Source organism: Salmo salar, chromosome 14 (assembly GCF_965601325.2).
Source record: "Salmo salar chromosome 14, fSalSal1, whole genome shotgun sequence".
NCBI classification, from domain to species: Eukaryota; Metazoa; Chordata; class Actinopteri; order Salmoniformes; family Salmonidae; genus Salmo; species Salmo salar.
The window spans coordinates 53,357,501-53,380,397 of record NC_138304.1 but is presented as its reverse complement, the minus strand read 5'-3'; the positions used below and the strand labels follow the sequence as shown (position 1 = coordinate 53,380,397).

The following is a 22,897-nucleotide window of genomic DNA, read 5'->3' as shown; positions in this document are numbered from 1 at the left end:
AGACAAACTAAACAACTTCTTTGCTCGCTTTGAGGACAATACAGTGGAAACGACATGGCCCTCTACCAAAACCTGCGGGCTCTCCTTCACCGCAGCCAACGTGAGTAAAGCATTTAAACGTGTTAACCCTCACAAGGCTGCCTGCCCAGACGTCATCCCTAGCCGCATCCTCAGAGCATGCACAGACCAGCTGGCTGGTGTGTTTACGGACATATTCAATCAATCCTTATCCCAGGCTGCTGTTCCCACATGCTTCAAGAGGGCCACCATTGTTCCAGTTCCCAAGAAAGCTAAGGTAACTGAGCAAAATGACTATCGCCCCGTAGCACTCACCTCCGTCATCATGAAGTGCTTTGAGAGACTAGTCAAGGATCATATCACCTCCACCCTACCTGACACCCTAGACCCACTCCAATTTGCTTACCGCCCCAATAGGTCCACATACGATGCAATCGCAATCACACTGCACACTGCCCTAACCTATCTGGACAAGAGGAATACCTATGTAAGAATGCTGTTCATCGACTACAGCTCAGCATTTAACACCATAGTGCCCTCCAAACTCGTCATTAAGCTCGAGACCCTGGGTCTCGACCCCGCCCTGTGCAACTGGGTCCTGAACTTCCTGATGGGACGCCCCAGGTGGTGAGGGTAGGAAACAATATCTCCACCCCGCTGATTTCCAACACTGGGGCCCCACATGGGTGCGTTCTCAGCCCTCTCCTGTACTCCCTGTTCACCCATGACTGCGTGGCCATGCACGCCTCCAACTCAATCATCAAGTTTGCAGCCGATACTACAGTGATAGGCTTGATTACCAACAAAGACGAGACGGCCTACAGGGGGGAGGTGAGGGCCCTCGGAGTGTGGTGTCAGGAAAATAACCTCACACTCAGCGTCAACAAAACAAAGGAGATGATCGTGGACTTCAGGAAACAGCAGAGGGAGCACCCCCCCATCCACATCGACGGGACAGTAGTGTAGAAGGTGGAAAGTTTTAAGTTCCTCGGCGTACACATCACGGACAAACTGAAATGGTCCACCCACACAGACAGTGTGGTGAAGAAGGTGCAACAGCGCCTCTTCAACCTCAGGAGGCTGAAGAAATTCGGCTTTTCACCAAAAACACTCACAAACTTTTACAGATGCACAATCGAGAGCATCCTGTCGGGCTGTATCACCGCCTGGTACGGCAACTGCTCCACCCACAACCGCAAGGCTCTCCAGAGGGTGGTGCGGTCTGCACAACGCATCACCGGGGGCAAACTACCTGCTTTCCAGGACACCTACACCACCCGATGTCACAGGAAGGCCAAAAAGATCATCAAGGACAACAACCAACCGAGCCACTGCCTGTTCACCCCGCTATCATCCAGAAGGCGAGGTCAGTACAGGTGCATTAAAGCTAGAGACTGAAAAACAGCTTCTATCTCAAGGCCATCAGACTGTTAAACAGCCATCGCTAACATTGAGTGGCTGCTACCAACATACTGACTCAATCTCTAGCCACTTTAATAATTAACAATTGGATGTAATAAATGTATCACTAGTCACTTTAAACTATGACACTTTAATGTTTACATACCCTACACTACTCATCTCATATGTATATACTGTACTCTATACCATCTACTGCATCTTGCCTATGCCGTTCGGCCATCGCTCATCCATATATATTTTTATGTACATATTCTTATTCATTCCTTTACACTTGTGTGTGTATAAGGTAGTTGTTGTGAAATTGTTAGACTACTTGCTAGATATTACTGCATGGTCGGAACTAGAAGCACAAGCATTTCACTACACTCGCATTAACATCTGCTAACCATGTGTATGTGACAAATAAAATTTGATCTGATTTTCAATAAGTGCATTGATGACATCGTCCCCACAGTGACCGTACGTACATACCCCAACGAGAAGCCATGGATTACAGGCAGCATCCGCACTGAGCTAAAGGCTAGATGTGCTGCTTTCAAGGAGCGGGACTCTAACACGGAAGCTTATAAGAAATCCCGCTATGCCCTCCGACGAACCATCAAACAGGCAAAGCGTCAATACAGGACTAAGATCGAGTCGTACTACACCGGCTCTGATGCTTGTCGGATGTGGCAGGGCTTACAAACCATTACAGACTACAAAGGGAAGCACAGCCGAGAGCTGTCCAGTGACACGAGCCAACCGGACGAGCTGAATAACTTCTATGCTCGCTTCCAAGCAAGTAACTTTGAAACATGCATGAGAGCACCAGCTGTACTGGAAGACTGTGTGATCACGCTCTCTGCAGCCGATGTGAGTAAGATCTTTAGACAGTTCAACATTCACAAGGCCACAGGGCCAGACAGATTACCAGGACGTGTACTGTGAGCCACACGGACCAATTAGCAAGTGTCTTCAACACTAAGGTAACCTGCCTAAATGACTACCGACCCGTAGCACTCACATCTGTAGCCATGAAGTACTTTGAAAGGCTGGTCATGGCTCACATCAACACCATCATCCCAGAAACCCTAGACCCACTCCATTTTGCATACCACCGCAACAGATCCACAGATGCAATCTCTGTTGCACTCCACACTGCCCTTTCCTACCTGGACAAAAGGAACACCTATGTGAGAATGCTATTCATTGACTACAGCTCAGCGTTCAACACCATAGTACCCTCAAAGCTCATCAATAAGCTAAGGACCCTGGGACTAAACACCTCCCTCGGCAACTGGATCCTGGACTTCCTGACGGGCCGCCACCAGATCGTAAGGGTAGGTAGCAACACATCCGCCTCGCTGATCCTCAGCACAGGGGCCCCTCAGGGGTGCGTGCTCAGCCCCCTCCTGTACTCCCTGTTCACTCATGACTGCACGGCCAGGCACGACTCCAACACCATCATTAAATTTGCCGATGACACAACAGTGAGCCTGATCACCGACAACCACAAGACAGCCTATAGGGAGGAGGTCAGAGACCTGGCCATGTGGTGCCAGGACAACAACCTCTCCCTCAATGTGATCAAGACAAAGGAGATGATTGCAGACTACAGGAGAAAGGGGACCGAGCACTCCCCCATTCTCATCGACGGGGCTGTAGTGGAGCAGGTTGAGAGCTTCATGTTCCTTGGTGTCCACATCACCAACAAACTAACATGGTCCAAGCACACCATGACAGTCGTGAAGCGGGCACGACAAAACCTATTCCCCCAGGAGACTGAAAAGATTTGGCATGGGTCCTCAGATCCTCAAAAGGTTCTATAGCTGCACCATCGAGACCATCCTGACTGGTTGCATCACTGCCTGGTATGGCAATTGCCATCACTGCCTGATAAGGCACTACAGAGGGTAGTGCGAATGGCCCAGTACATCACTGGGACCAAGCTTCCTGCCATCCAGGACCTCTATACCAGGCTGTGTCAGAGAAAGGCCCTAAAAATTGCCAAAGACTCCAGCCACCCTAGTCATAGACTGTTCTCTCTGCTACCACAGGGCAAGCAGTATCGGAGTGCCAAGTTTAGGTCCAAGAGGCTTCTAAACAGCTTCTACCTCCAAGCCATAAGACTCCTGAACATCTAGTCAAATGGCTACTCAGACTACTCGCATTGCCTCCCCTTCCCCTCTCCACACCGCTGCCACTCTTTGTTGTCATCTATGCATAGTCACTTTAATAACTCTACCTACATGTACATACTAACTCAACTAACCAGTGCCCCAGCACATTGACTCTGTACCGGCACTCCCCTGTATATATTGCTATTTTTTGCTGCTGCTCTTTAATTACTTATAACTTTTATCACTTATTCTTATCCGTATTTTTTTAAACTGCATTGTCGGTTAGGGGCTCGTAAGTAAAGGTCTACACCTGTTGTATTCGGAGCATGTGACTAATACAATTTGATTTGATAAAATTTGATTTGATAGTAAAAAATCGGGCATGCCAGTCGCTATCAATACCTAGCTTACAGCTACATTAAAGTAAACCGATGTTTTGGAAATATATTTACATCATCTAACCAGGTATCACAGAATGTTAGCTTAATGCAGTTATCTTAGACAGCAAGCTAGCCAGCCAGCTAACTTTAGCTATTTAGCCAACTAGTTATTATCCTAGCCAGCCAGCTAACTTTAGCTATTTAGCCAACTAGTTATTATCCTAGCCAGCCTAGCCAACCACCAAGCTAGAGCCCGACAAACCAGCTAGAACACAACTTACACAACAACTAAAACTAAAACACAACGTCAGATCAAAAGCAAAGAAAGGGCAGAGACTTACAGATGGTTGGCTGGGGCCCATTTGATGGTAACAGTTTTAAAAGAGTGCAGGCTGAGTTTGCTACCAAAGCGAGGGGAGGTTGGCGCTTTACCGAGCCATGGGTGAGTCAGTGAGGGAAATCCAACAGCTATAGCTTATGTAGCAAAAAAATCCAAAATACTTCACCAGGGAGCATTAGCTTGTTTACAAATGTTTTTAAATTATTTTATTTTTACTTTGGATTGTTTCAAATCACAAGTGGGTAAAGCCTACGCCTATTTGTGAAGCCCGTAAATTTGGGGTAGTGGGCGTGGCAACAGGTCAAGCTGATTGAGTTGCAGCTGTCAGTGAAAAGCGTCTAAAAGTGTTTAAATAATGTGAAGATAATGTGTCTTCAGTATCATTAAACATGTTGTATCAAGAAGAAGGGGAGGGGTGTGTGGTGAAGATATGGTGTGTCTATCTCCAGAATGTGTATGTAGGAAAGTGGCCATTTGCCAATGTCAGATTTTTTTATTGTCTTAACGCACCACTGATAAACTGAGTTGCTCAGTAATGTTTTTCTTCACGTCATACAAGTCAACTAAGTCTGTTTTTATTAACATCCATTGCGAATGATAGTTTCACAGTATTTGAAAAAATCTTTCCAACACTCCCCGGCCTCGATAACCACCAAGCCTCGGTGTGAAAGAGCAAAAAAGAATAACCTGATTTAAAAAAATATATATATATAAAAAAATATTTCACCTTTATTTAACTAGGTTAAGAACACATTTTTATTTACAATGACGGCCTGCACCGGCCAAACCCGGACGACGCTGGGCCAATTGTGCGCCGCCCTATGGGACTCCCAATCACGGCCGGTTGTGATACTGTCATAATCTTCGTCGTCTGAAGAGGAGAAATCATCGGACCAATATGCAGCGGGTATATTGCTCATCTTCGTATTTATTGAAGAAAACACACTTAAACAAAACAAACGACGATAACAGTCCCGTAAGGTGCACAGACTAAACAGGAATCAACCACCCACAAACACAAGTGAAAACAAACACACTTAAATATGGCCTCCAATTAGAGACAACGACAACCAGCTGCCTCTAATTGGAGGTCATTGAAAAAACACAACATAGAAATAGAAAACTAGAAAAACCACATAGAAATAGAAAACATAGAACATAAACGAAAACCCCGAAACACACTAAACAAACACCCTCTGCCACGTCCTGACCAAACTACAATAACAAATAACCCCTTATACTAGTCAGGACGTGACAGATACAGCCTGGATTCAAACCAGAGTGTCTGTGCTGATGCTTCTGGCACTGAAATGCAGGGATTTAGACCGCTGCATCTGATCCCATATATCCAGTGGCAACATAAAAAAAACAGATGTCTTTCTGTTTCCTGCTCATTGGTGCAGGAAACTCGTGAGAGCCTTAATAGCATTGTTGATACAATGTTGCAAGTTCGCTAGTGAGGAGAGCTTCAGCCCAATGCAGTGATGACTTTGATAGAATGTTGCACTTCACTAACAATAGCTCAAATCAAGACAGATTGAAAGGGAGTGCCAATTTAATATCAATAGGGAAACGGTCAGTTGTTGTATTTTTGAAACTCGGGCCATAAATTTAAAAAAAAGCCATGACAACAGGAAGAAGCAACAGTATCATTTTCAGTGTATGTTTTAGGAATATAAATGGTACTTTTAACATTAGTTTTCAACAGGATTCTAATATAACAGGTAAACAAATAATGAATGAGCCCCCCCCCCCAAAAAAAAACATGCTGTTAGTTATTGATTTTGACGATATTAGTGAAATCTTGAAAATGTGATTTTTATCCTGGCTACTCTAGGTTACAGTGTACATATATTACCAGATTTCTCTGTGCAAAGCATCCCGAACAAAGGAGACAGGGATGAGTTAAACGCTGAAGTAGAAACTCCAGTTCTGTCTATAATGTAATTTACATCATGTCGCTGTTGTTACTGACATATTTAACATTCAGATTACCTCAAATACAGGAATACTGTTTAAATACGCAGCTCAATTTAAAAAAACATTCTCTCAGTAAACATTATCAATACACAGCATTCTGTAGAGCTGCGTCTGGGTTAGGAGTGTGAGAGGGAGAGGCTGCACACGGGTAGGAAATTACTTTGGGGTGGAAGGTCTTTAGGGGTAGGGAAGGTCTTTGGGGGGTAGGGAAGGTCTTTGGGGGTGGGGGGGTTCTTTGGGGGAGTAGGGAAATTCTTTGGGGGGCAGACCAGACAGTTTGACTGGGCTTGCCAATGGGAATGAGATCATTAACTGCCTAATTTCTTCAAGCCTACTGTTAATCAGATTATAAAAACCTGCCATTTTGCCTGTTTATCATCCCAAAGAGCTATAGTTGGCCATCCCTGTAGCTCAGTTGGTAGAGCATGGTGTTTGCAACGCATGGTGTTTGCAATGCCAGGGTTGTGGGTTCGATTCCCACGGGGGGCCAGCACAGAAAAAGAAAAAAAATGAAATTAAATGTATGCATTCACTACTGTAAGTCGCTCTGGATAAGAGCGTCTGCTAAATGACTAAAATGTAAATGTAAAATGAGTATCACTGAGACAGTCCAACATCTGTTGTCTTTCTGCATCATTTACAGCCATCCAGTTCCCGACTAAATGCAAGAGCCTGTCATGCAACACTGGTGTGCATGCATGAACCTCAGCTCCTTGCATTCCAGTAGAAAAGCCAAGAGTGGACTATTCCAGGATGTTGTGGGAGATCCAGGGTCCTACCAACAACTACTATTCCAGGATGTTGTGGGAGATCCAGGGTCCTACCTATAACTACTGATTCATGGTGTTGTGAGTGATCCAGGGTCCTACCAACAACTACTATTCCAGGATGTTGTGGGAGATCCAGGGTCCTACCAACAACTACTATAACAGGATGTTGTGGGAGATCCAGGGTCCTACCAACAACAACTATTCCAGGATGTTATGGGAGAACCAGGGTCCTACCAACAACTACTATAACAGGATGTTGTTGGAGATCCAGGGTCCTACCAACAACTACTATTCCAGGATGTTGTGGGAGATCCAGGGTCCTACCAACAACTACTATTCCAGGATGTTGTGGGAGATCCAGGGTCCTACCAACAACTACTATTCCAGGATGTTGTGGGAGATCCAGGGTCCTACCAACAACTACTATTCCAGGATGTTGTGGGAGATCCAGGGTCCTACCAATAACTACTATTCCAGGATGTTGTGGGAGATCCAGGGTCCTACCAACAACTACTATAACAGGATGTTGTGGGAGATCCAGGGTCCTACCAACAACTACTATTCCAGGATGTTGTGGGAGATCCAGGGTCCTACCAACAACTACTATTCCAGGATGTTGTGGGAGGTCCAGGGTCCTACCAACAACTACTGGAAAGAGTGACTTTCCCAGCCCCCCCCCCCCCCCACCCCACCCCACCCTCTGCTCCGAATATTGACATCACAGCATGATTTGCGCAAAAGTGAAAGCATGTAGATCTCAAAGTTAGGATTCCACCTACAATAACTTCAATGAACAAACTCTACTTTTGTGTCATATGTTTTCACAGGACTACTGTGCTGCATCAGAACAGATGGACAGAGGCTGAGGCAGTGGTTGTAATTGCAATGAAGAAGGTTTTTTTTAATTAATTGTAGCATTTAAATAAAGTGTGGACGCTGGGATTACCAGTTGAAAATGCGTTCTTAGGTACCCACGACACTAATACACAATGACTTTCTGCCAACGATTTGCCTGTTATCAAATTGCAAAACAAAAAACTTTGGAATAGAATAAAATGCATTCCAATCTACAATAGCCTACAGGTGTATTCTAGAACCACTAGTATTTTTTTGCTCAAGGTTAGATTTCCCCATTGACTAGGGGTTTTCGTTGATATTTCAGTCCCCTTTACTATTAAAATCCTGCCTGTGATCTAACATAACATACTTTGCATTTACCTACCCATGTATTTCAGCGTACATTTCCCCATGTTCTTGCCTGTAAGCATTGCATACGTCCTGCAGGGCATATGAGTCGAGGGCATACAGGGCAAAAACCTGGCTGGTCAGTAGCATTCCGACAACACCTCTACAGTGCATACATACACCATAGAGGTCCTATTAAATTACTCATTCTTAATTCTATGGCATAGACATTTCTGCTACATGACTACCATAACTATTCCTTTGTAGAACATCTGGTAGCAAACTAATAATGTTGTGTAGTGTGCTCAAAGGTTATGATAACTACCCTTTTATCTACGTTGTTTAACGGTAGCTATATCATTGAAAATACGTTTATTGTGTGAGACAACCAAGGCCTCACAACAACCACTATAAGTAATTTATGTGTCTCTTAGTCATTTTTCTTTGCATGATTGATGACGATGCACTGAGAATGAAAATGAAAATGAAATGCAATCAGTAACATAAGCTTCCTCCTATACCTCTCTGCAGAAAATATTCTCACTGGCAGTGGACACCAGAACACCCATTTGGAGATAACATTAGATGGCGATGTTTTCCCTAAATGTTTCAGAAATGTTTTCCATAAATGTTTCCCCTAAAATCTCCAGAACAGGCCGTAGTCAGTATTATGGCTAATCTATTGAACACTAGCCTAAAAATGTAATGTGTTGTTGCCTAGTTACGAGGTCATCACTAGAGCATCATGGGTAGGTCACATTCACTCCGGGGTATCTGGATGTACCGGTACCGCTGTATCACAGATAGTAACAACCACAGACAGTATCAACCACAGATAGTAACAACCACAGACAGTAACAACCACAGACGGTAACAACCACAGACGGTAACAACCACAGACGGTAACAACCACAGACAGTAACAACCACAGACGGTAACAACCACAGATAAAACTACCACAGATGGTAACAACCACAGACGGTAACAACCACAGACGGTAACAACCACAGATAGTAACAACCACAGGCAGTAACAACCACAGACGGTAACAACCACGGTAACAACCACAGACGGTAACAACCACAGACAGTAACAACCACAGACGGTAACAACCACAGACGGTAACAACCACAGACGGTAACAACCACAGACGGTAACAACCACAGACGGTAACAACCACAGACGGTAACAACTACAGACGGTAACAACCACAAACAGTAACAACCACAGACAGTAACAACCACAGATAAAACTACCACAGATGGTAACAACCACAGACGGTAACAACCACAGACGGTAACAACCACAGACGGTAACAACCACAGAGTATCAACCACAGATAAAACTACCACAGATAAAACTACCACAGATGGTAACAACCACAGACAGTAACAACCACAGACAGTAACAACCACAACCACAGATGGTAACAACCACAGACAGTAACAACCACAGACAGTAACAACCACAACCACAGATGGTAACAACCACAGATGGTAACAACTACAGACGATAACAACCACAGACGGCCTCACAACAACCACTATAAGTAATTTATGTGTCTCTTAGTCATTTTTCTTTGCATGATTGATGACGATGTACTGAGAATGAAAATGAAAATGAAATGCAATCAGTAACATAAGCTTCCTCCTATACCTCTCTGCAGAAAATATTCTCACTGGCAGTGGACACCAGAACACCCATTTGGAGATAACATTAGATGGCGATGTTTTCCCTAAATGTTTCAGAAATGTTTTCCATAAATGTTTCCCCTAAAATCTCCAGAACAGGCCGTAGTCAGTATTATGGCTAATCTATTGAACACTAGCCTAAAAATGTAATGTGTTGTTGCCTAGTTACGAGGTCATCACTAGAGCATCATGGGTAGGTCACATTCACTCCGGGGTATCTGGATGTACCGGTACCGCTGTATCACAGATAGTAACAACCACAGACAGTATCAACCACAGATAGTAACAACCACAGACAGTAACAACCACAGACAGTAACAACCACAGACGGTAACAACCACAGACGGTAACAACCACAGACGGTAACAACCACAGACGTTAACAACCACAGACAGTAACAACCACAGATAAAACTACCACAGATGGTAACAACCACAGACGGTAACAACCACAGACGGTAACAACCACAGACAGTAACAACCACAGGCAGTAACAACCACAGACAATAACAACCACAGACGGTAACAACCACAGACGGTAACAACCACAGACGGTAACAACCACAGACGATAACAACCACAGACGGTAACAACCACAGACGGTAACAACCACAGACGGTAACAACCACAGACGGTAACAACCACAGACGGTAACAACCACAGACGGTAACAACCACAGACGGTAACAACCACAGACGGTATCAACCACAGACAGTAACAACCACAGATAAAACTACCACAGATAAAACTACCACAGATGGTAACAACCACAGACGGTAACAACCGCTGACGGTAACAACCGCAGACGGTAACAACCACAGACGGTAACAACCACAGACGGTAACAACCACAGACGGTATCAACCACAGACAGTAACAACCACAGATAAAACTACCACAGATAAAACTACCACAGATAAAACTACCACAGATGGTAACAACCGCAGACGGTAACAACCGCTGACGGTAACCACCGCAGACGGTAACCACCGCAGACGGTAACCACCGCAGACGGTAACCACCACTGACGGTAACCACCACAGACGGTAACCACCACAGACGGTAACCACCACAGACGGTAACCACCACTGACGGTAACAACCACAGACTGTAACAACCACAGACAGTAACAACCACAGACAGTAACAACCACAGTAACAATGAGCCAGATGTTTCACCGGGTGTATAAATCTGAAGCATCCGGTTGGCGTTTCAACTCACTACCATATATGGTGCTGAGAGGAAGCCCAGTGGCCGGCAGCGGGAGAAGATGGATTGAGATAGATTTTGGCCGACATTCTGCTAATTTCTCCATACAGTTTTCTGTTTCAAAAACTAAAATCTGTTATGAACAGAGTGGACTAAGTTTTGTAGACTTTACCTATTGCCAAAGTAAAAAAAAAAAAATCTGTTGTTTAGGAGTGCGCATTTCAAAGAGGAGGCATTCTCTAACGGAAATATGCAATTACATGCTAGAACGAGCCAATAGGATCTGCCCACCTCCTTGCTTGTTCTGCCCACTATGATTCATTTTCTCCCATTGGAAACGACAGACTACAGCCTATCTTGGATTGGTTCTAAAAAATCTTTGTCTGTATAACAGATACAACAAGGATCATCTTTGACTGTATGTGAATAAATCATATACACATCTACATGGTGTCAAAAGCTAGAGGATTAGCAATGGTATAAGGACTCAGCCGCATTGATCCGGATTGAACATTACTAGCTACTAAGGGTGGCAGGTAGCCTAGCGGTTAAGAGCGTTGGTGCAGGAAACGAAAGGTCGCTGGTTCAAACCCCGAGCTGACTAGGTGAAAAATCAGTCATTGTGTCCTTGAGCAAGGCACTTAACCCCTTTGGATAATGAGCGTCTGCTAAATGACTAAGATGTAGATAACATTAGCAAGCTAGCTGTCAGTCTCCTTCCTATAAACTAGCTGTCAGTGTCCTCCCTCTAAACTAGCTGTCAGTCTCCTCCCTATAAACTAGCTGTCAGTGTCCTCCCTATCAGCTAGCTGTCAGTGTCCTCCCTATCAGCTAGCTGTCAGTGTCCTCCCTATAGAACTAGCTGTCAGTGTCCTCCCTATCAGCTAGCTGTCAGTGTCCTCCCTATCAGCTAGCTGTCAGTGTCCTCCCTATAAACTAGCTGTCAGTGTCAGTGTCCTCCCTATAAACTAGCTGTCAGTGTCAGTGTCCTCCCTATCAGCTAGCTGTCAGTGTCAGTCTCCTCCCTATAAACTAGCTGTCAGTGTCCTCCCTATAAACTAGCTGTCAGTGTTCTCCCTATCAGCTAGCTGCCAGTGTCCTCCCTATCAGCTAGCTGTCAGTGTCAGTGTCCTCCCTATCAGCTAGCTGTCAGTGTCAGTGTCCTCCCTATCAGCTAGCTGTCAGTGTCCTCCCTATAAACTAGCTGTCAGTGTCCTCCCTATCAGCTAGCTGTCAGTGTCCTCCCTATAAACTAGCTGTCAGTGTCCTCCCTATAAACTAGCTGTCAGTGTCAGTGTCCTCCCTATCAGCTAGCTGTCAGTGTCCTCCCTATAAACTAGCTGTCAGTGTCAGTGTCCTCCCTATCAGCTAGCTGTCAGTGTCCTCCCTATAAACTAGCTGTCAGTGTCCTCCCTATAAACTAGCTGTCAGTGCCAGTTCCCTCCCTATCAACTAGCTGTCAGTGCCCTTTCTTCCGAAGGGTTAGAAGACTTGTTTCCATGTTGGTCCTCTATTGGTTGCAGGGCAAAAACATGACATGGGCACTCATCAAGTTCAATTATATACACTTCATATACAGAAGTTTGTGGACACCCCTTCAAATTAGTGGAATGGACTATTTCAGTCACACCTGTTGCTAACATGCAATCTCCATAGACAAACATTGGCAGTAGAATGACCTTACTGAAGAGCTCAGTGTCTTGAAACGTGGCACCATCATAGGATGCCACCTTTCCAACAAGTCAGTTTGTCAAATTTCTGCCCTGCTAGAGCTGCCCCCGGTCAACTTTAAGTGCTGTTATTGTGAAGTGGAAACGTCTAAGAGCAACAATGGCACACCCTGCGAAGTGGTAGACCACACAAGCTCACAGAACGGGACCACAGAGTGCTGCTGCAGGTAAAAATCATCTATCCTCGGTTGCAACACTCACTACCGAGTTCTAAACTGCCTCTGGAAGCAACATCAGCACAAGAACTGTTCGTCGGGAGCTTCATGAAATGGGTTTCTATGGCCGAGTAGCCACACACAAGACTAAGATCGTCATGGGCAATGCCAAGCGTCGGCTGGAGTGGTGTAAAGCTCGCCACCATTGGACTCTGGAGCAGTGGAAACACATTCTCTGAAGTGATGAATCGCGCTTCACCCTCTGGCAGTCCGACGGACGCATCTGCCAGGAGAACGCTATCTGCCCAAATGCAAAGTGCCAACTGTAAAGTTTGGTGGAGGAGGAATAATGGTCTGGGACTGTTTTTCATGGTTCAGGCTAGGCCCCTTAGTTCCAGTGAAGGGAATCTTAAAGCTATAGAATACAATGACATTATAGACGATTCTGTGCATCCAACTTTGTGGCAAAAGTTTGGGGAATGCCCTTTCCTGTTTCGGCATGACAATGCCCCCATGCACAAAACAAGGGCCATACAGAAATGGTTTGTCGAGATCAGTGTGGAAGAACTTGACTGGCCTGCACAGAGCCCTGACCTCAATCAACCCCGTCAAACACCTTTGGGATGAATTGGAACGCCGACTGCGAGCCAGACCTAATCGCAGTGCCCGACTTCACTAATGCTCTTGTGGCTGAAGTTCCCACAGCAATGTTCCAACATCTAGTGGAAAGCCTTCCCAGAAGAGTGGAGGCTGTTCTAGCAGCAAAGGGGGGGACCAACTCCATATTAATGCCCATGATTTTGGAATTAGATGTTTGATGAGCAGGTGTCCACATACTTTTGGTCATGTAGTGTGTGTATAAGTGCCTTCAAATGTCAAAGTGGAAATATGTTTTTCTATATTTTTTACAAAGTAATTAAAAATGAAAAGCTGTAATGTCTTGAATCAATAACCATTCAACCCCTTTGTTATGACTAGCCTCAATAATTTCAGGAGTAGAAATTTGCTTAACAAGTCACATAATAAGTTGCATGGACTAATAGTGTTTAACATGATTTTTGAATGACTACCTCATCTCTGTACCCCACACATACAATTATCTGTAAGGTCCCTCAATCGAGCAGTGAATTTCAAACAGATTCATCCACAAAGGTTTTCCAATGCCTCACGAAGAAGGGCACCTATTGGTAGATGGGTGGGAAAAAAATGCTGACATTGAATATCCCTTTGAGCATGGTGAAGTTATTAATTACACTTTGGATGGCGTAGCAATACACCCAGTCACTACAATGATATAGGCGTCCTTCCTAACTCAGTTGCCGGAGAGGAAGGAAACCACTCAGGGATTTCACCATGAGACCAATGGTGACTTTAAAACAGTTACTGAGTTGAATGGCTGTGATAGGAGAAAACTGAGGATGTATCAACAACATTGTAGTTACTCCACAATACTAACCTAATTGACAGAGTGAAAAGAACGATATATTCCAAAACATGCGTCCTGTTTTCAACAAGGCACTAAAATAAAACTAACTTTAAGTCCTGAATACAAAGCGTTATGTTTGTGTAAAATCCACCACAACACATCATTGAGTACCACTCTTCATATGTTCAAGCATGGTGGTGGCTGCATCATGTTATGGGTATGCTTGTCATCGGCAAGGACTAGGGAGCTTTTTTAGGATAAAAAGAAATGGAATAGAGCTAGGCAAAGTCCTAGAGGAAAACCTGGTTCAGTTTGCTTTCCAACAGACACTGGGAGACAAATTCACCTTTCAGCAGGACAATAACCTAAAACACAAGGCCAAATATACACTGGTGTTGCTTACCAAGAAGATATTGACTTTTCCTTAGTGGCCTAGTTCCAGTTTTGACTTAAATCGGCTTGAAAATCAACGGCAATACTTGGAAATGGCTCACTAGCAATCAACAACCGACTTGACAGATCTTGAATAATTATTTCAGTAATAATGTGCAAATATTGTACAATTCAGGTGTTCAAACCACTTAGAGACATATCCAGAAAGACTCACAACTTTTGTAAATTAGGTATTTTGTGTATTTCATTTTCAATACATTTGCAAAAAAAATTTTGAAAACATGTTTTCACTTTGCCATTATTGGGTATTGTTTGTAGTTGGGCGAGGGGGTAAAAGGAATTTAATAAATGTTGAATTTTAGACTGTAACAACAAAATGTGGAATAAGTCAAGGAGTATGAATATTTTCTGAAGGCACAATTACAGTATCTCCTTATCTCTTCCTCTCCTCCAGGATCATGGGTCTGTATGCCTCTGTGGTGCTCGTCATCGGTAAGTTTGTCCGTGAGTTCTTCAGCGGTATATCCCACACCATCATGTTCGAGGAGCTGCCCAACGTGGACCGCATCCTGAAGCTGTGCACCGACATCTTCCTGGTCCGAGAGACGGGAGAGCTGGACCTGGAGGAAGACATGTACGCTAAACTCATCTTCCTCTATCGCTCGCCTGAGACTATGATCAAATGGACCAGGGAAAAGACTCAGTGAGCTTGGCTGTAAAAGGCTAGAAGTTTACAAGTATAACCTCCGACTGCTCTGTGGATACTCTACCACTGGTCTCTGGGACGTTGAAGTTATTGATGGACTCGACCAGTCCAGACAGACAGTTTGCTGACACTTTAGTCAGTTCTTAACTGTTAGTAGTTTTTATGGAAGTAGACCTCCAAGGAGGAAGGAAGGGCCAAAGCTTGCCGGCCTCTGTTGCAAAAAAAAAAGTTGAGAAACACTGGGTTGTTCGATTTCATTTCAGCAAGCCATGACACCGACCTTCTCAGATTTTTCTGAAATAGTGTCTGTAGTTTGAAAAATATTATATTAACATTCCTGCAACATTATTTGTTGAAAGACAATTTGAACTCTGAGAAATTAAGCTAATTGTTTGCACACAAATCATCAATTTCAATTTAAATACCAAACATCCAATTTGGACCAAACCACTTATTTGTATTTGTTTGGGGTGGGGTTGGGGGGGGGGGGGGAGTGTTACAGGGACAACATGCATGTCAATTTACACATCTAGTTTATACCACATGTACCCACAGCCAAACATAACCCCCAACTCCCCATCCCATTCCCCGACAGCCCAACATCACCCCCAACTCCCCATCCCATTCCCCCACAGCCGAACATCACCCCCAACTCCCCATCCCATTCCCCCACAGCACAACATCACCCCCAACTCCCCATCCCATTCCCCCACAGCACAACATCACCCACAACTGCCCATCCCATTCCCCCACAGCACAACATCACCCCCAACTCCCCATCCCATTCCCCCCAGCCCAACATCACCCACAACTCCCCATCCCATTCCCCCTAGCCCAACATCACCCCCAACTCCCCATCCCATTTCCCCTTTGGGCTCCTCAATTGAGAGAAGAGGAGTTTGTATATCTTTTAAAAACAACTTGATCTGGATTGGTGTGAGTTTACAATCAGAAGTGTACGATTTTTTATAGAAACGGGAGTATCTTTGGTTGATTAATTTGGGTTTTTGATAGTAATTCAGATTCAGTAGCTGCAATATCCGATAATTGATCATTGCTGTGTAGTTTATTAGCCGGTAGACGACTGGGTCCGTTACCATGGAAGTAATGGTGGAGTCTCACTCCATTGGATGGCAAGTTCTGGTCTCTGTCTTATCGAAACATTTAGTTCTGTTTGGACTTTGAAGAGAATAATCGCTACCTGGTCTGAAAAAAAAGGTGTTTGTTTAGAACACCCTTGTCCTTGACAACTTAAAAAAAAAAAAAAAAATCAGATATCTTCTTTTAATTGTGATTTATTCAGCTCAGATGCAAATGCAGTTGCATTGTTGTTAATAAATGCCTTTGATGGCGTCACATAAAATCGGAGGATCGTCGACTGAATTTTTGTTAATCATTATGAATTCATTCAAGTCAGTTTCAAATTGGTCACAGAAAGTAGGATTTGGATTGTAAGGAAACATCAAAGTTCCAATCTTGTGAACAAACCACTTCTTAACAATGACTAAGACGTGAGGAATCCAAATAAATGGTCAGAATTATATAAAATATAGTTTATTCATGCTATGTAATGTATTCTCCGTTTCCCCCCCCCCCCCTTGTTCAGAGAAATTAGCCATTGAAGTCGCTTGCATTTCCCCCTATAAATTTGTGTTAAAGTACCAGGTTTTTCCACACTAGATGCCGCTGTTCCTGCTGTTACTGCCACACTCTTTTATACATTTTGCTGGTCTCTTGTATTTATTAAATGGACATTTTATGCAACTTTGGGTAGAAAACGAATAGCTTTTGCTCATGATGCAAATAAATGCTGTGGTCATCCTCACAATTCAAGCCAGTCCTCCATGAAAGACATTAAAACACACACAAACTGTCCTTCTCTTAGGCTTAATCTGTGTCCAGGAAATGGCCTACACTGTGTGTGTGTGTGTGTGTGTGTGTGTGTGTGTGTGTGTGTGTGTGTGTGTGTGTGTGTGTGTGTGTGTGTGTGTGTGTGTGTGTGTGTGTGTGTGTGTGTGTGCGTGTGTGTGTGGTTGATTCCTTTCAGACCATTGCTGGTGAACAAACCGTTACACTACAACAGTTCTAATGGTTTCAATATTATGGTCTCTAATGGTCTTCAGTGGTAAAAGTCCCCAAATACACCTTGTATAGTCTTTTACAATGATAATGGTATTGGGTTGGTTTTTAATGGTAAATGTCACTAATCTAACAGCCTATATAGACGGCAGAAACAGCAGGAACTTTCACAGTAACCAATGTGTTGGGAAAAAATTGGGATGGCAAATTTCTCTGAACAGGTGAAAAAAAAAAACAACAACACCAAAAAAACCATCACCAAATTCACTGAGAATACATTATGATAAATAAAGAATACTCCAAGCCACAGCTTCATAATACTTGTCGAACATAGAGAACTGATACTGTATACTGGCCTTTGGGGTGGGCATGGTGTGGGATTTAGGGGGTCCGTGGGGGGCTATTGACCATGTATTTGGATTCCTCACTTCTTAATCATTGCAAAGAAGAAGTTTGGTTCAAATTGGATGTTGGGTACTATATTTATAGAATTTTGTAAGAATCCTATACACTTAAATTGCCAATTTGGGATGCACTCAATTAGCATCAATTCCTCAGAGTTCAAATAATCTTTCAACAAATATAATGTTTCAGGAATGCTAATCTTCTCTGTTTCTAACTACAGAATCGATTTCTGAAAAATCTGAGATGTTGGGTGTGGAAATCTTCTTTCTTGTGCTTTTTTGTTGTTGTTGAGGTGGAAGGATTAAACTGCCTTAGGACACAAAAACACTATTGGACAACAAAGTGACTGAGGTGTCAAGAATCAAAGAGAGTTGGGACAACGAAACAGCGTCTTCTCTGATCACACACAAGAGGGTGATGATTTAGCATGATCTAAAGAGCTCTGACTACTGCTCTAACCCCTACTGTAGACCAATGTCCTGCGAGACTACAGCGACTTCATCCCTGTCCCTGTCTCGTTCCTAGTTGTCTTTGCTGACAGCAGTGTGGATTATACAGGTCAGTGTTTTAATGGAAGAAAAAAAGGGCTTCCCACCAATGGATGATGACCACGAGGAGGAACTTACATAGGATTGGTCTGTTCAGATTTCCAACTTCTTCCTCCATTGGAGGGCCTGGATTGTGGGGTTGTGCAATGCAATATTATAGAGCTCTTCTTCAAGGCTTCCTTTTAGACTGACATTTTCAACTATGTTGTCATGGTTATGTACGAGGCAGCTTCTCACCGAGACTATAGTCGATTGCGCCATCACCAGAGGTTATAAGGCAAACAGCTACTTAAATGCATTATTCGACAATCTATACATGCCTTATTTTGTTTGTTTTGTATGAGCAACTAAACATGTGTAGGATTGGAAAATTGCAGTAACTTTTCCCCAAATTCCAAGGTTTTCCAGAAATCCCAGTTGGAGGATTCCCAGAATCAGGAGGGAATAAGCAAAAATCCCAGTTGGAGGATTCCCAGAATCAGGAGGGAATAAGCAAAAATCCCATTTGGAGGATTCCCAGAATCAGGAGGGAATAAGCAAAAATCCCATTTGGAGGATTCCCAGAATCAGGAGGGAATAAGCAAAAATCCCATTTGGAGAATTCCCAGAATCAGGAGGGAATAAGCAAAAATCCCAGTTGGAGGATTCCCAGAATCAGGAGGGAATGAGCAAAAATCCCAGTTGGAGGATTCCCAGAATCAGGAGGGAATAAGCAAAAATTCCAGAATCCTCCAACCAGGATTTCAGGAAAACCTGGGAATTTGGGGAAAGTTACCAGAATTTTGCAATCCTAAACCTGTGTTAATTATTGGATATGATCTCTCTCAGGAAAAGAGTTGTTGTTTCATCATGAAAGGGGTTTATGCTTATTCATTCTAATGTCTAGAACAGAAACATTAATTTGTTATGGGTTGAATAAATGATTTTTAAGATCATAAACATAATTAAATATAATAAAAAGGCATGAAATGTTAAGAGACTAGAGGTCACGGGAGACGGGTGATGAATTCATGGTGGTTAACTTGAGATGGATCTATTTCCTGGTATGCTTATTGACCCAGAGACAACAACTCTAGACTGTACATAACTGAGAAGATTAACCTTGTGGCCTCCTGTCTGTGTATACAGAGGCAGATATTACAATGGCTTTAAATAGATGGAGGTCAGAGGTTGACATTTTTGGGACAATATTGGGATACAGGTTAGGGTTAGGTATTAGTTTGGTGGAGCACACAAAGAGAGAGACACACACGCACTCGGGAAGGCAGGAGAGAGAGAGAGAAGCTATGAGCGGCAGACTAAGACGTGACTGTGGGCTTTGTTCCAAGCTGAATATCGCGCGGATAGACCGACATTTCAAGTCTGTCCATGCACTTAAGCCTGGTACTATTAAATGGAAGCGTGCTATGCAATCTTGCCGGCTTTCAGCCGAGAGACAGCAGCCCGAATCATGGAAGTGTACGCAGCCTAACAACGATGTTGCACCGCGGCTGGAGCCCTGTGAGAACCCTGTGTATTTCCAGTGTGTGGGAAGTGAGTTGTCCGTGGATCAGCAGCTGTTGGACGACAGTGAGCAGGCGGTGGCGACTGCGCCGGTGCAGTCAACCAGTCAGATCGGTGGTGAACCATGCTCGGAACCGAGGGAGCAAGGCTGCGCGGAGGCGACTTCCACGGAGAGCGAGAGTGATGAAGGCGGCGGTGTGGAGTCCGGAATTGAAGGTTGGAGAAATGTAATTTTGACTGAATATGAACAGTTCGCTACGGGTAGAAACCCTTCAGTTAAACGAATTGACAATTGTCGCACCAGTCTATCCCGAGTACGGCAATTCCTCCGCTATATGTCAGAGGGCAAGGCCGATGAAGGACTGTGTTCTCTGGATAACTACAGACGTGCGTCTGAGTGGTACGGTCAATGTGAAGACCGTTGTTTGGCACCATCCACGTTAAAAATATACCGATCCGATGTTCGAAGTTTCTTGAACTATCTTATTCAGTTCCGGCCAGAAGGTCTGCAGGCTAGAGCCAGTAAAATTCGAAAGTTTTTACTCTGCTTGGCAAAGATGGACAGGGATTCGCGGCAGAGCCAGGCAACACACAGGGCAAAATTCCGCAAATGCTGCAGGGACGAGGTGCTCAGCGCTGCGGAGTTAAGCCGATTTGTTGAGCTAAGCAATCAAACTATTCCTTCGGTTCTCAGTAGGCTGGAGGTCCGAGCCACCTGCGCTGATAGATGTAGGTTTGCGGCTCTCATGTCCAGCCGGTTGGCCATCTTTAATGGCACTCGACGATCCCCAGTCACCATCTTCAGTGAGAGGGAATTTACTGAAGTAACCCCGGAAAGTGGGGGTTATCAGATGTCTATTTCAAGCCACAAAACGAACTATAGCTTCGGTGAGTGCAGAATTGTTCTATCTGGGCAGGAATACACTTGGCTTAAACGATTCCATCAGATCAGGCCTAATCTGAGTGGAATCACCTCAGACACAATACTCTTCTTTTTAACGTCCTGCGGTCAACCGTACGGCAATCTCTGTGAGTATGTGGGCCAGCTATTTGAAGAATTTGGCATTGGAAGTAAAGTCACCTTCGGTACAATTCGACGAAGCGTTGCTACATTGAACTTTAATCAAGGCTCGGTTACAGACCGGGGGACTGTGGCTGACCATATGTGTCATTCTCTGGAAACCCAGGCACGGTACTACCGGTACCATAATTTGCCTCGTAACGCCAGCCGAGCGCGGACACTAATTGAGGGACAAATCAACCCATGATTCACTGATAAATAAAGACTATTTATTTGAAACTCACCCATGTCTTTGTGTGTGTCATTTGATCACGGTTGAGAATGTATGATAGAGGGCAGGCAGGTGGGCAGGCACGGTAGAGAGAGTAAGCTCAGAGGAATGGAGATATGGAGCTCCCTTGGTAACCCAAAATAAAACATAGCCGATTTTCTGAGATATTTGGACTTAGTCGTTTTTCTGACCAGTTTGGACTTAGCCATTTTTCTGAGATTTTTTTTTAACTTCCATAAATCAGCCAGGCCGGCCCCCATTGACTTGGGCCCGTAGTAGGGTGCTCTCAGGGTGGGTATGTAAGTATGTATACCCTTTAAAAGTATTTAAAACCGTTTTTAAAATTTAGACCTGGTAACCCAAAATAAAGCCAGGTGCATACGGACACGTCCCCACCGTACCTTAAAACATCCATAAAACACTCATTCTTCATCCCACTGACTTGGGATCAACGTGGGGTGCTCCCACTGTGGTGAAGGAGGTGGTTATGGCCTTTAAAAGTATTTAAAACCGTTTGAAAAAAAATGGTCCTGGTAACCCAAAAATAAAACATAGTGCAATTTCTGAGAATAAAAACATAGCCGATTTTCTGAGAATTTTGGACTTAGCCATTTTTCTGAGATTTTTTAAAAACTTCCATAAATCAGCCAGGCCGACATTTTTTACATTTACATTTTAGTCATTTAGCAGACGCTCTTATCCAGAGCGACTTACAAATTGGTGCATTCACCTTTTAATATCCAGTGGAACAACCACTTTACAATAGTGCATCTAAATCTTTTAAGGGGGGGGGGGGGTTAGAAGGATTACTTTATCCTATCCCAGGTATTCCTTGAAGAGGTGGGGTTTCAGGTGTCTCCGGAAGGTGGTGATTGACTCCGCTGTCCTGGCGTCGTGAGGGAGCTTGTTCCACCATTGGGGTGCCAGAGCAGCGAACAGTTTTGACTGGGCTGAGCGGGAACTGTGCTTCCTCAGAGGTAGGGAGGCGAGCAGGCCAGAGGTGGATGAACGGAGTGCCCTTGTTTGGGTGTAGGGCCTGATCAGAGCCTGAAGGTACGGAGGTGCCGTTCCCCTCACAGCTCCGTAGGCAAGCACCATGGTCTTGTAGCGGATGCGAGCTTCGAGCTTCGGATGCGAGCTTTATGGACACTTTTGAGGGTTGCTTGCCCCTCAGAACCATGGTTCCTTTGGTCCATATCCCTTCGGCGCCCGATTGGTTGTTACTACTCAGGCCGAATAGGGAGAGCTTTATGGACTCTTTTGAGGGTTACAAGCCCCTCAGAACCATGGTTCCTTTGGTCCATATCCCTTCGGCGACCGATTGGGAGTTACTACTCAGGCCGAATAGGGAGAGCTTTATGGACACTTTTGAGGGTTACAAGCCCCTCAGAACCGTGGGTACTTTGGACCATATCCCTCCGGCACCCGATTGGTCCTAAGTATTGATCCAATTTTCCCAGCTTGGTGGTGGGAGGATATTGAGCTCTGTCCTGGGCAGGTGCTCTACCCCAGCTATCACCTTGTGGGTTTGGGTCCTCCATGACCATGGTTCTTGTCCCAGCTTGCCA

The 22,897-nt window shown here is 44.4% G+C and overlaps 1 protein-coding gene across 1 annotated transcript in view; it reads left to right on the top strand.

Moving 5' to 3' along the window:
• The window catches only part of piezo2b (piezo-type mechanosensitive ion channel component 2b), a 285,749-nt gene extending 269,756 nt beyond the window's left edge, over positions 1–15,993 (top strand). The window contains exon 55 of the mRNA XM_082961036.1: positions 15,251–15,993. Coding sequence (XP_082817162.1) covers positions 15,251–15,503 — 253 coding nt within the window. The 3' untranslated portion in view covers positions 15,504–15,993. The remainder of the gene's footprint in view (positions 1–15,250) is intronic.
• The last annotated feature ends 6,904 nt before the right edge of the window (positions 15,994–22,897 follow it).